This window comes from Anticarsia gemmatalis, chromosome 13 (genome assembly GCF_050436995.1).
Source record: "Anticarsia gemmatalis isolate Benzon Research Colony breed Stoneville strain chromosome 13, ilAntGemm2 primary, whole genome shotgun sequence".
In the NCBI taxonomy this organism is placed as follows: Eukaryota; Metazoa; Arthropoda; class Insecta; order Lepidoptera; family Erebidae; genus Anticarsia; species Anticarsia gemmatalis.
In genome coordinates this window covers 10,894,366-10,909,572 of record NC_134757.1, presented here as the reverse complement: position 1 = coordinate 10,909,572, position 15,207 = coordinate 10,894,366, and the positions used below count along the sequence as shown (strand labels likewise).

Sequence of the window (15,207 nt, the reverse complement as noted above, 5' to 3'; positions counted from 1 at the left end):
AACTTTTATTTGAAACTGGTGTTACTGCACGAAGAGATAAACGTAAGATATATTTTTTGTCTGTGAGAATGTCAAGAAAAAAAAGAACAAACGTCAGTGAAAATTGATTAACTTTAGTCGTTTGTACGTCCAATTTATTACGGCATCTCATAGAATAATCAAATATTCATTTATTAGTTTTAGTGTACTCATTACAACAGTTGCATATAAAATTGTAAAATAGTTATCAAGGTGATTTGAAGGATTGAAGTGAAAATGGCATCGGATGCACTTGCGAGTGCAGGGGCCGAAATTCGTGATAATTTGGTAATTTAATATCTATTTTTGCATTTAGATTAAGTATAGCGTAATCCTATTAATGGTTTATGGCGTTAACTTATGTTAATAGAGTATGGGAACATCTTTTGTTTCATTATTTCTGAATGACCTTCGTACTGTGTTGTAGGAGTATTTACTTTTTTTAATTCAATCGCATTAGACGATTAGTTATGTTATCTTTGTAGTAATATTATTTAATTATATTACATGAGAGATATTGCAGATATACTCAGTCAGTGTTAGATAATAATGGTGTTAGATTATGCATAAATTAGTTCCGAAGATTTTCGGAATTATTTATTATTATTATCTAATTGATTAGAAGTTTCTAGACCATACACAGATTTAAAAATTGACCACCAAGAAACAAAAATCTCGTTTATTACGATCCTAGATAACAATTTCTGAATAAACTAAAAATTTAAATGTTGTAGAGCACATAAATTAATAATTGTCAGATAAAGAGATGATTTGCCAAATCTTCCTGATAAGCTATCTAGTACTTATCTAACTGTACTTAATTGTTACAAATTATCTAATTATATACAATCTAGCCATTGTTTTAGTTTCACAAAGGATGGTCTAATTACATGCATTGCATATTATTACATTTAATTCAAGCTAACTGAGCTACTGTGCCTAGCATGAGTAACATACCTGATACAATTTTGCACTTGCCTAAATATATTTGTGATAAAAGTGACCTTATAGTTATGTTAAAAAATTGTTTAGTAAAAAATCATTTTTTATGTCAGTCCAGTGGTTTGAGATATTATATCAACGAACCTTACTGAAATCTAAACAGATTTTTTTTATAAAATTTCAGTTAAAATATACTCAATTCAGTATTATCAATTTCGGAAGTGAATAAAGTTAAAGTTAAGTTAATACATAAAATCACACCTTTTTCCTATAGGGGTAGGTAGAGACCAAAGAACAAAAAATAACCAGATGTTTTTGTCATAATAATATAGTTTATCTGAAAGTCATTAGTGCTAGAAACTAATTCAATATTATAATTATTTATTATTCTTATTTCTTATCAGTTATAAACTGGCAACCCAAATTTGCTAATCAATTGATGTTCCAAAATGTGTTTATGTTTACATAAACAAAGTCTTATGACTTTGTTTAACTTAAAGGCTTAGAAAATATGATAAGTCTGTTTCTAGGAGGCAATGACCCAAAAAGTCTGTATCTTTATATAATGTTGTTTAAGTTCTATCACCATGCAAGTAATTTTTTTGCAGTTTTGTCTATTTGATGTCATTGGCTAGATAATCAAAAGACAGAATTAAAATTTGTCTGTCCTGAAAAGTTGCTAAAAATGACTTATGTGGTGATAGAACTTAAACAATAATATGTAATATGTTTTACCTACACTACCTACCTACTAATGGATAGTTACCTAGCTAGCAGTTCTTACTCATTACCTAATCACTAAGAAGTGTGAAGTTAAAAGTGTTCTAATAAGAATTGCTGCCAATAAATAATTTGTGCAATGGTTTTGTCTTATCTTTATGCATAGACAATGATAATTTTTTATACTTTTTAGTTGATCTTTATTTTTTTCTTGCACCCATATTTTTTTGTTGCCTTGTACCCAACACTCCACCTGTGCTTTATGTGCTAAAAATCCTGTTATCATAATAACTACCTATTCAAATACCAATTGAATGAACTCAATCTCATACCTACCTACTTTTAAATCTATAGGCTAGTTAATTATTTCATTCACCAACCATAAACAAATAAGAATCCTCACTAGCCAGTATTACAAGAATTTTATAAATATCCATTGTACAAAACCTTTGTCCTTACTACAAGATACAGGTTTATAATAAAAGCAAGTGCCCTTTGTTTTACAATAAGAATGTGGAAATACAAGGACATGCCTCCTCTACAATCTATACTAATATTATAAAGCTGAAGAGTTGTTTGTTTGTTTGATTGATTGTTTGTTTGTTTGTTTGAACACGCTAATCTCAGGAACTACTGGTCCGATTTGAAAAATTCTTTTAGTGTTAGCTAGTCCATTTATCGAGGAAGGCTTAAGGCTATATATATCATCACGCTACAACCAATAGGAGCAGAGTAGCAATAAAAAATGTTACAAAAACGAGGAAAATGTTGACCCATTCTATCTTATGTGACGCAAGCGAAATTGCGCGGGTCAGCTAGTTATAGATAAAGGTTAATTGCAGAATCAAAAAGTAAAATAAGGACTTTTTATGCTGGCTATCGATTAGATTACCTGTGAGTTATAAAGAAAGAGAATAATGCAAATTAAAGTAGATTAAAGTTGCTCAATAAAATAATGTTAGCATATTGTATCCATCATTTTAGATTCAATTAATTATTTCAGATACCTAATTGTCTAAAATAGTATTTAGACACTAAGATAGATAGTAATTATATCCTTAAACAGCATTGTAATGCGCGATATTTCTGCATACCTAATGTACCTTACATAGATAAGTATTATAGTGATAATAATATTTATGTACTGTTAACAATTTTGATTGAAATATCAACAATATCTGTGTTCATATAACACTGTGCAGTGTGGTATAGAAAAACAAAAAGCACTGCATAGGTGTGACATGTTTTATCTTTGCACTAGGTACATAACAGTATCCTGCTACTTCATATCCTTATAATAAATTGTATAGGATAATGTGATCAATACATTGTCCGCAACATATATTAATGATTAGGTATCATATTTTTTTGACACTGTATTTCCCAGCCATATCCAAGATCGCATTTTTACAAATTTAAACTTTTGTTTCATAATATACTGTACTGTACAATACCTAGTGTGAAATAAATAGGAAAATCTATAAATAAATGCAATTTTCCGTCATCGTGGGCCTGTTTCACTCATTATTTTAATTACGTCAGCATAAAAACAGCGTCACATCCTATGATACGCAAACATTTTACTATAAGGTTTCGGCTCTTTTATACCTTTTTAAAAGCACAAGGAAAATAAATGGGAACACGAAATTTTCTGTAACGGATATACTAAGGCTTCATATAAAGTCGACATCGAATATAAAACGGTTTGAAATTAATTAATTTGTGAGAGTAGAAAGAATGTATTCCGAGTTTTTTTGTCAATTAATTAATTCTTCTTACTTGCTCTACTTTTCTCGAAATGGAAATCAATTAAGTAATGTTAACTTTCACCAAAACTGGTATCATTGATTTAACTAAATGGATAAAAGGTTTCATTTTTAACGACAAGGCACTCTCTCGATAATTTATTTTCTTAAAATTCCTGGTACCCATGAAATGTGGGTATAAACAACTCCGTCTTTCATCAACGTTACGCAAATAATAATTAGCATTGGCTAATATCTATCAATAAACCTATTGAATTTCCCTTCCAGGTGACAACTGCAGTAAAATTCCTAACAAACCCGAGCGTACAACGATGTACCCTCGAAAGCAAGGAACGTTTCCTTAGAAGCAAGGGTCTCACGGACCCCGAGATACAGCGAGCCATAGAGAAATGTACTGAGTTACTAGACGTGCCGTCTATGACGTCAGAACTCATGTTCTTCCATCAGTCCAGAAGATCTTGGTTCAGAGATAATGTACTGCCGGTGTTGGTGTATGGAGGCTTTATGTATGGCTGTTACTGGTTCTATAAGGTATGTGTTATATTATTAGATTTCATGACTTTTCTTTGTAGGTACTAACGTTTTACAACATAAGTAGAAAAAAATGTCCCACTGACTGATATGGCTCTGGCAGCTAGTTTCATTTAAACCTGCTAACGTGCAGGGCTTTGGTTTTAGCGTCCAAGTGTGTCCAAGTCTATTTCTTCAATCTCATAGTCTGATGGGACGAGCAACCGTCATGACCAGTGTGAGGCCAATGGTAGGATCAACGATTTTACGTGCTCCGTGAGTGGTAGAATGACACAAGAATTTGATAATTTTATTCCCTACTGTATGAAATCTAAGCTCTATGTAATAGTAAGAAATACAAATTACTGACTGAGGTGCATAAGTTACTCTTCCTATTATATTTTAACTGCTTTTCTACGCGAATGTCTTCAAAGAGTTGTCTGTGACCCGTTTTCTCTCCATACAAAATTTACAGCGTGTAACGACTCGCCGTCTTACGTTTCTTTTGTCTAGTCTGCGCTTTAGTTGCAGTATATTTTCTGACAATTTACAAACAATTTGTTGGTAGATCACTTTTCTCTTGTTTATTTCCTTGCACAAGCTAGACTGTATCCGACGAAAACCTATTGACAAACCGTGAATCAAACGTAATTTTGAAATATATTCATTCCAAAAGTCGTTATGCTTTATGAATATAAATAAGACAAAATATGACGTAATATTCGTTTCTTTTTGAATGAGAGTAGACCTTGTTTAAACCCAGACGGCAATATATAAATCAGCTAAAACAACTTCCTAAATGTCCTACTTATGTCTCCTATTGTTTACATTCTCATGACAATTTCACACGCAAAAAGTCTCTCAAGTTACCGTTTCCCAGCTAATATGTATCGACAATGCGGTCGATGCTTCTTCCTATTACCAAATAGTTTAGTAGCTGGCCTCCCTACAATAGTTCAATGAAACGTAACTGACTGTAATGACGTCCGTCGTTTAAACGTTGACGACTATTGACGGCTTTTTGAACTCTGGGCTTGGCTTTCCTTTACCGAAAATATGGCTCTAAGTCTAAACGAATCTGGTAGCTGAGAAAAAAGAATCGCTATAATTTAGGCTGTGTACAGTAGAAATCTTAAATTCTCGGTACCATTACGGGCTTTAAATACTTGGCTGTTTTCCTTACTATTTTGTGAGAATTATGAGTTCAGATGCTTTGAGTGAGGTTAAGCCTACTTAAGAATGTGATGATCTTTAAAACAGTGTGACCTGTAAATTACGTACGTAACGGACAACCAGACCCATAAAATCTTCTATATCCTTTAGTTGGTATAGAAAATAATTCCTTTGCTTTTGAATCTCAATATAACATGCCTTCTGAAGCAGATGATGTTCAAGACAAAATTTCAACCATACTAAATATCACTGCAAATAACAAAAGAAAACTGGCTATGAGAGTCTACTAATAAACACTTAAAAATCAACCTGTAAAAATGTTATTCGTAAACTAACGTAGGTATGTTTCCAGCTATTATGTGAAAACGTAATTGTGTCGCCAGTGGAGAATGTTACCTAATTTTGATTTTTAGCACTCCATATTCTCGTTTAAAAATAAAAAATACTGGTGAAAGAATTACTTCGATACGTCAATTAGTTTTCGATTTATAAGTAAAACAAGTTGTAACCGCACAACGCTAGCTCTCGGTGACGGTGTGACGTCACTCTACACTTGCTCAGTCTGGTTCACACAGTCCGCTTGCGGTCGCGCGCTCTGTGCGTTGAAATTATTCCTAAATACTTTTAAAAATGTTCAATTCAAATACTAGGAAATCATATGTTGTGCCTAAATGTAATTTAATATTATGTAGGTAAGTACATAAGTAATAATAAATAACTTCATCTTATAATGAAACAATTTCTAACCGGATTGATCGCGAGTTTATTGATTTTACTGTGGCAGGAAAAATGTAAAATCGATAAGTATGCGATTATTTCGGTTAAGAACTGTTTCATTATAATATGCAGTGATCGTAAATATCTAACACTAGCTGACCCGCGCAACTTCGCTTGCGTCACCTAAGAGAATGGGTCAAAATTTTCCCCGTTTTTGTAACATTTTTCGTCGCTACTCCGCTCCTAATGACCGTAGCGTGATGTTATATAGCCTATAGCCTTCCTCGATAAATGGGCTATCTAACACTGAAAGTTTTCAAATCGGACCAGTAGTTCCTGAGATTAGCGCGTTCAAACAAACAAACAAACAAACAAACTCTTCAGCTTTATTATATTAGTATAGATTATTACTTATTATACCTATGTATAATATACTAGAAACCGCTCACGACTTCGTCCGCATGGAAACCCTTCCCGCGTAAATCCCGATCCTTCGGGAACTCGAGGATAAAAAGTAGTCTATGTGTTATTCTGGGTCTTCAGCTATATATCAAACTAGCTGACCCGCGCAACTTCGCTTGCGTCGCCTAAGAGATTGGGTCAAAATGTTCCCCGTTTTTGTAACATTGTTCGTTGCTACTCCGCTCCTAAAGACTGTAGCGTGATGTTATATAACCTATAGCCCTCCTCGATAAATGGGCTATCTAACACTGAAAGAATTTTTCGAATCGGACCAGTAGTTCCTGAGATTAGCGCGTTCAAACAAACAAACAAACAAACAAACAAACTCTTCAGCTTTATAATATTAGTATAGATAGATTTCATCGTAATCGGTTCAGTCAAATTTGCGTGAAAGAGTAACAAACATCCAAACATACTTACATACGTGCATACTTACATACTTACATACATACATATACATACATACATACATACATACATACATACATACATACATACATACATACATATACAAACATACGTACATACATACATACATACATACATACATACATACATACATACATATACAAACATACGTACATACATACATACATACAATGACATATCTATGTCATTGTATGTATTACTTATGTACTTATGTAAGTATGTACATGTGTACATTCTCACAAACTTTCACATTTATAATATTAAGTAGGATTTCGGAAGCAACAAAACCTCTATTTGTTTCACAAATAATTCGCAACCATTATTCCATTTATTTTAGGTAGATTATCCGATTGCCCTTTTTCAAATCCTTTATCCATTTTATTAATCGAATAGTATTTACTATTCGATTAATATAATACGATTAATATAATATAAGTTATTTTATACATAAGCGGACGAAAACACAACAATATACTACGCAAACAATAACGATTAGCGACTTATTACTAAGCGGGACGCGGCCCGCGCGGCGCGGTAATGTAGTATGACGTCACAGCCGCTCACGCGGCTGTTAGCGGGACTCGATATTTTTCGAAACTTTGAATGCTTATAAAATCAAAACTATTTGGTATTTTTGACTAAAACAAAAACTAGTTTATATGTATACATACAGGCTATACTGTGTCAAAATTTAAAGCGATTTGGCATACCTAGTAACATTCTCCGTTCTCACGATCACGAAACGTTTTGAATCACACATAATATCGTAGTTTCTAGGTCGAATGCGTATTCTGCAGCCACAAAAGTAAGTATAAGAATCTTTAGTAATAATACACCGTTCAGAGGCTTTTTGTATTGACATTGCACCATTTTATGTGTTTGATTGAATGCTCTGAAAACGCTTTACAGGTATTAAAAGTCGCCAACTAATAGTTTATATAACTATAGCCTTTTTAAATATTTTTTTTCAGTAGCTTCTATGACAGCAAACTAGTACTAAATCCTTTGCTTCATTAATTTGCAATACAAAACAATAAGAACATAATATATTTATGACCACGGAACTTTGATCTGACTCTTTGAATTTGTTTTTTGGCTACTTAAACAATAACAATAGCTAGACAAAAAGCAGTCCATTCAGAATCAGACTAAATAAAAAAGAACCTACTTATGCTCGCATAAAACCTTATTTAGCCTGTAATTAATAAACTCTTGAATCGCTTATTTTTTTTTCCTGCACATAAAGTTTAGGTACGATAAAAAAATTCGGGTGTAAAACCACTTTCGCAAAATGGGAAAAAAGCTTAGCAGCCACATCAGTCAGCTCGTGACCACGGTCGATGTAATTCAATCGAAACGTCGGGCAGCAAATAAGGTATCCTAACCTTTGAATTTTCTATCGCGTATAAGACCCGTTGCATTATGATATTATGGGAAAAAAAGTGTTTCTCCTCTAAAAATAAACTCTTGAATCGGTTACCTTTTTCTATAACACATAAAGTTTAGGTACGATAAAAATAATTGGCCGTAAATCAACTGACTGCAAAACTACTTTCGCAAATACGAAAAAGACTAGTGTTTCTCCTTTAAAATACTGACAGAAGAGAACAGGTTTTGCACAACACCATATTATACTCGAAACACGTACTCACAGGTAAATCAGAGGTACATTGACATGACAATGTGATCTTTAAATGACATCTTTGTTAAAGTAATTGTATAAATACTAAACAAGAACTCACGGAGGATGTAGTTAAACAAATTGTCTTTTTAAAACGTGTTAACTTACCTATTCAAAATTGTTATTGTCCAAAATGCATTTGATCAGTGTGGTGGAATCACGACATAATCTCTCCTTCAATCAATGGAACAAAGTTCAAACGCAGGAATGCATCTTTTTTTCTACTTATCATAATGGAAGTTCTTATAAGTAGATCAATTAATCGATTGATAAACGATCAATTAGTTTAGTAACCTTTGATCTTTGGTATGGCCAATCTTTAGCTGTTGATAGCTTAATTATATGTGTGAATCAGTTAAGCCTGTCTTGCTACTTCACGCCACGTCAAAGGCCTTCGGGAGGCTTGAACAACTTTGACACTAGGTAGACCACTAACCATACGATAAGAAGACTGTCATACAATTTCATAGAATATTGAGAGTCAGGGTCTCCTCTAGTCCATACAAAATAAGATTTTGATTCGATTATTTCACATAGCGATAGTTTTCCGGTAGTTAATACACACCTGAGCTTATCATAACATTATCTAACAGTTAGCATTTGTAGGCGTTTTGATAAAAGATAAAATATTATACTTTGTATTACATCAATTGTTTATCACTTCCTAGCACTCGACTAAATGCAGGCCTGTAGAGATAAATATCGATATGAAATTAGAACATTTATTGAAATCTGACGATAGTTCATTAAGATTTCAATAATGTTTCTTGTCTGCTTGAATGGGTTAAGGCTGTAATATAACACGTCGGTCAAGCACAGACAGATATACATATCAGACATAATATTAGATCGGGGAAAAAGACTTTTCATTATAATAGTATGTATGAACTTGTAATAAAATCTCTTTGGCTTCAAGAATCACAAATGAGTACACGGTACATTAGGTTTCTTTCAGGGAGCTCGTGAGGTACGCAAATATCGAGCTTTTTTGTGTAGAGAAAAGATTTTATTACAAGTTCATATATACTATAATGCGAAGACTTTTTCCCGACCTAATATATAACATCACATATGACACTACTGCTCTCTGCTGTGTTCTCGCAATTAATTAAAAAACTACTAAACAAATTCTGAACCAGATAGTTAGTACTCTATCTATTTTATGAGGAAGACTACTGTACAATTTCTTTAGATTGTGTATAAATTGGCTAAAATAGACGAACAGGAAAATGTCTTCATTAGTTATTTTTAGTAATCATCCCATTTGTCTGCGAAAATTCTGCAGTGCTACTATTTCCTCAAGAAAATGAATTTCCTTCACAGAATTACATAAGACAACTCTTATTCATTGAACAACCGAAGCGCAAATCGACAGCGGACTGCATCGACGAGCTGCGTAAAAGTCTGGACATATTAAACGCGAATGTGACGTCATTGCGCGGTGAGATGCAAGCTAATGCACACCAAAGCGCGCTGCGGTCGCAACTTGACAATATCAAGTCTGATATCGCTAGTGTTAAAGGAATATTGCTCAATAGGTAAGAAAAAAAAATATTTTTGAAGATACTGCCTCCGTGGCCGGAGGAAGGTCGGTAGTGAATACTACTACTAGGTCTCGGGTTCGATTCCCGGGTTGATCAAAATTTTATTGGTATTTTCTAATTTATATCAGTTTTTTCTTAATATGTGTCCGGAGTTTGATACCGTGCCCTATATGGCAATTCCCCTTTACTACATAACATCGTACACCTCTGTTTACTCCTTCGGGTGTATCCAGCGTGATATTAACTATGTATCTTTAAGTTTTTCGAACAATTACATTGTTTGACGCCATGATCGGGTTATGGACGTATCAGGCATGACAGGAACCAACCACCCACATACCCACTAAACATAAACAAAGAAGCTCTTTTTAAATACCCCATTTTAATTTACAGAAACCAATTCCCCGCTTTAAAAACACGTTCAGACCCGCCGTCAATACCGGCGTGGCAGCGTCAATCAGAAGAGGCGACATCCACAGAAGCGGCCACAGAAGAGAAGAAGAAGACCCACAGAAGTAGAAGTCAGCGGTCCGAGTCGGGCGGCTCTAACTCCAGCGAGGGCGAGCAAGCGACCAAGAACAGTGACAGCAGTCTGGAGATCATGTGAGCTGATGTGTTGTAATGTTCACGTTTTGTTTTAAGCATGGGGCGATGCATGGACACCGCAGCGTGTTTTGCAGTTATTATTACCGGGTTTGAACTAGCTAAGGAATGTTTTAGGCGGGTATTTCTCGGATTCTTCGCAAAAAAGGGGACAACCCATAAAAAATCTCTAAGATAGTGATTACTATACCGAAAACGGTTACGTAACTGAGAAGCGAACGCACATAGAAATTATTTTGCTTTTGAGCGATTTAGGCAAGAATAGAAAATCCCTAAGATAGAGGAACTATAATGAAATTCGGTAAAGTAGTTAAGGAGATGTTAGGGCACAAAAAAACTTATTTTGATGTGCGATTTCGGGATGTCTTTTTTAACGGGCTGATAACTTCGGAGGACCATTTTGACATGTTTTACTTCATAAAGTGATAAAACAAAATTTTAACATTGAACCAACATGCTATGTATGTATGTACGAATGTTCGTGTTTGTTTTATGCATGTGAATGACCGGGGATTTAATAACGTGAACCGAGATTATTTTGTTACGCTAATTTAATTTTATGTTTAAGATATAGTTCAAATATCAAAAGATAAACAGCATGATAATAAATTATAATTGCCTGACGCAATTTTGAAATTTAAAGTAATGTGATAAGGGAACAATGTTAGACTATTTTTATTTTACGCGATGCATTGTTTACTCTAATTTGTTTATACAGAAACAGAAATATAATACGGTTTTTCAAAATGCAGCCTGTTTTTTTGAGATTGTTGCCATTTTGAAACCAGCGTCTGATTATACGCTAGCTTGGAATTCAAATAAAGGATTTGACATTTGCTCGAAGTAGACTCGATTGATTTATAATTCGTTTCTGGCGGATCTATGATTTACATAATGATACTATGATAATGATCTACCCTCACATTTCGATATTTCTACATTAAAATTCTAAATTAAGTTACTATTATATTATTACTAACCAATTTTTCTATTTTTATTTCCAGTACATGAAGTTAGCACAAAACGAGACGTGTAGGTATTAGGGTAGCGCCACACTAGCGACACGACAAGAAGACACGAGTGTGGCATGTGTGTGGAACTTTAGACACATTAGTGATGAAATCCTCTTGCATTATCTATGTATAATAATTATTGTTTTATTATGTTAGTTGATAGATAAAATGTATTTAAGAAGATTTGACGAAAGAAAGATTCTGTCTTTTCGTCTTTCTGACTTATACAGCAACAAAAAATGCAGGTTTTGAAGGAAAACTAGTTTAACTGTTGAAATATGATTGTTAATTGGACGGAAACATCATTTTATTCTGTTGAATAGTTTTTCCTGTTTCCATCTTTGACCTGTAAGTTTGATAATTATAATCGGAATGTAACATTTCCTGACAAATGTTTCAAAACATAGCAAAATACATTTTATATATCAACCAACTATTTAAAGTAAAATTTTCAGATGAAATTCGTGTAGATACATTTCAGATGTTTTGATATATTTACTATGATATATTTACGATCAATTGCGGAAACATCTTACAACTTTAAACCAGTTTCACGGCTTTTGGATAACTTATCTCCTAAAGTGCCGGCAAATGTATGAAAAGAACTTTAAAATCTTCTGTTAAGCTATCTCACAGTTATTCAGGAGTGGTGAAACCGAACCTCGATACTTCTAATTGGTATATAATTCTCTGATCTCTGAATATCCCTGAGTGAGGAAAAGGAGATTTTATGTATGTATGTATATAATTTCTGAATAAATACGATTTTCAACTCTAACGCTTTAGTATAGAGTGCAAAATCGTACAAACATATTGCAAGAGGATTGTACAATGCTTTTTATTAATATTAATTGTATAAAAGCATTTTGTTCATAACGATCATGTATTTGTAAATTTTAGTTAGACTTTTGAATTGTTTTCTTTGAGACTTCAATTATATTTTTGTTTTGGGAATATGTGACACTTTAAACAAACTTTATTACTATTATTAGGTTGTTCTAGCTTTATAACATTTAAGGCGACTATTACGAAAAACCCAGCATCATTTTTTGCCTAACCTGGATATCGAATCCAGGACCCTAACGTTATTGTAATGCATTTATCTCCAATGGATTTTCAGAACTTATGTTATCTTGGCATTTTCTTTTCATAAAAAATCATATACGTTTTTTCTTATTTTAACTATTATGCAGGTTGTTAGGTAGACGGCTGTCTAAACGATCGAACAAAGTCGTTTGGACAATCGTCTGCCTAATACCCTGTATTTAAATAATTTGTTTTCACCCTTATAATATGTTTCTTTACAACTAGAAAAGTTATATTTAGTGTCACATATTCTCAAAAACCTCATCATTGACAAATTAAACATAAATATGTTTTGTCTCCCTCTTTCCCGTGTAATGTGAAAGAGACAGCATTATTTATATGTCAATGGTGAATTATATTGATTTGTATACGACATAAGTCAAAGATTGATATTTTCTAAATGAACATTGATAGTTTTGTTATTTAGAAATGTACTCTATATCGAAAGTAATAAGGTTCAAATTGCCAGTTTTATTAGTGTGATGGTGTCTTAGGTGGTATGGAATAGTTGTAAATAAATATAACTTGATTTTCTTATGTTTAATAATATAATATTATTTGAAAAGAATAAAATACGCCTATGAATATACTGAACGTCAAAGTATCTGACTAAAACGTTATATATTAGCAAAACAGCTCACAAATTAACTTGAATCGTTGCACTCGAGAATATTATCACTATCATCTGAAGGTGAAATACGGTATAACTTAAATGTTAGTATAATTTTTGAGTATAACACTAATAGTAAGATCTATTTTATACAGAAAATGTTGGGTTAAAAAACCAGAGTAAAATAATTGGCCTATTTCTATTTCATTGATATTTATTTATTTATTTATTTAGGGAAAACAAACAGTTACACAATATTCTTACTTACTAATAATAACAATAGGTTTCAACAAATGTGTACCTCACAGCGTTATCCACAGATTAAATCATACAAGTGTTACAGAACTATAACTAGAGTGTGTTAAGGTTAACAATGAAAGAAACAATTAAATATATACATTTGTTAAAATAAGGAAACTACAGAGATTAAAACTTAAAACTTAGATAATTGGATTTACAATTCACGGATTTTTCTAAGCAAGGCATTTCTAAATTTAGCAGCTGTTGATGTGAATATATCAAGGTCGTTAAAATAAATATTAAAGTTTGTAGCAATGCGGTACAGAGGTGCACGAACCCCAGCGTTAGTACGACAAGACGAAACAGCAAACAATGGTCGTTCGCGCACCTCTCGCCTCATTACAGTTCTAGGTACAGTATAGCAAAGGTTATTCGTCACATCTAAGCAGTCGTATCTATTGGAACATATGTCAAAAAGAAACATCGTTTCCAGATAGAGGCGTCTAGACTTTAAGTCCAAAAGCTTTACATGATTTTGATTTTCAATATTTTCTGTGTAGGTAATATCATTAAGGTGACACCGATATTTGAGTGCTTTAAACGATATTATTAGACTAAAAGCGTATATAACACTTAGTTCTTTAGTTCCTAGCTATTGCTCTTCTATATAATATTATATTATTTTTACATAAAAAATCAAGTTATTAGGACTCATTTTGCATAATCATGTTTTGTTTCTCTAAGTATTTAGTCAATAATTTTGTTGTTGTTATTTTTATTACTACTCTTGATATGGGCGTAATTTTAAACTGATATGTTTTGTCTCTTTCTTTTGTAAGGCATTCGCGCTCAGAGTAAAAGAGACAAAACATCGACTGGTTTTGAAGATGTGTTATTAATGAGTGACTCGAAATAATAAGAGTTTTTGTATGTAGGAGATATTTTTTCTTTTATTTTGCAAAGATTTTTGTTTTAGTTTTTTTGTTCAGTTTATTATTACGTCCGTATAAAAGATTTGTATGCCAAATAATGGCGTATTATATAATGTATAATTATTGTTATTTTTTATTGATTTTATTATTTAACTGCGATGTAGATGGGCAATGTTCGGAAAGTCTTACTAATTAACTAATAATTATAACAAAAGGAAACAGAAAAATATAGTTGTATGGTAGAAAGTCCTTCAATGACCGCCACGGTCGGTTATACTCGACAAATCAGAAAATGCTCACGACGCTATATTTTTGTCGACATTTTCCGACAAAAGCGTTGTGAGCACTTTCTGATTTGTCGAGTATAACCGACCGTGGCGGTCAAAGGGTTAATAACTCGTTTAAATGAAACATAGTATTTTCCGTATTAAATCTCTATACATCTATTTTGGTAAAACTAAACAAAAACTGAGTTTCATGAAAGTTAAATGGTATAAAGCTAAGATATTGTAAAAATAATGTTTTCCTGAAAAGACAATGACTAGTAACTTGAAAAAATTGTATAATAATGCCCATCGTTAATGTCGTTCTTCAAAAAAATGTATATCTTCCTAAATTGCTCATTGTATGTATGACTAAAAGACTTACAGTTGTATGTTTGTACAACATTCCAATTGGTGTTTTGTGTATCCCGTCGTGATAATTAAACCAATGATAATAATTATTTTTAGACTTTTTATTTTAAGATCTTAAAAGTAGCT

The 15,207-nt window shown here is 32.7% G+C and overlaps 1 protein-coding gene across 2 annotated transcripts; it reads left to right on the top strand.

The window, feature by feature from the left end:
• The first annotated feature begins 102 nt into the window (after positions 1 to 102).
• Pex14 (peroxisomal biogenesis factor 14) lies at positions 103 to 15,170 on the top strand. Of its 2 annotated transcripts, none has more exons than XM_076121883.1 (5): positions 103 to 306; positions 3,714 to 3,977; positions 9,742 to 9,956; positions 10,356 to 10,565; positions 11,570 to 15,170. In XM_076121883.1, exons 1-5 carry the CDS (start codon positions 256 to 258, stop codon positions 11,574 to 11,576), a joined length of 747 nt encoding a protein of 248 aa, XP_075977998.1. In that variant the 5' UTR covers positions 103 to 255; the 3' UTR covers positions 11,577 to 15,170. The 2 variants fall into 2 exon arrangements, with proteins under 2 accessions (XP_075977998.1, XP_075977999.1); XM_076121884.1 differs by having other exon boundaries at positions 10,356 to 10,580.
• Positions 15,171 to 15,207: the final 37 nt, after the last annotated feature.

Excerpts from the sequence above, each read along its gene's own strand:
- Pex14 (XM_076121883.1), top strand. The coding sequence starts at position 256 with ATGGCATCGGATGCACTTGCGAGTGCAGGGGCCGAAATTCGTGATAAT. Across the intron at positions 3,978-9,741 it reads GCTGTTACTGGTTCTATAAG|AATTACATAAGACAACTCTT; the intron begins GTATGTGTTATA and ends TTTCCTTCACAG. Across the intron at positions 9,957-10,355 it reads AAAGGAATATTGCTCAATAG|AAACCAATTCCCCGCTTTAA; the intron begins GTAAGAAAAAAA and ends TTTAATTTACAG.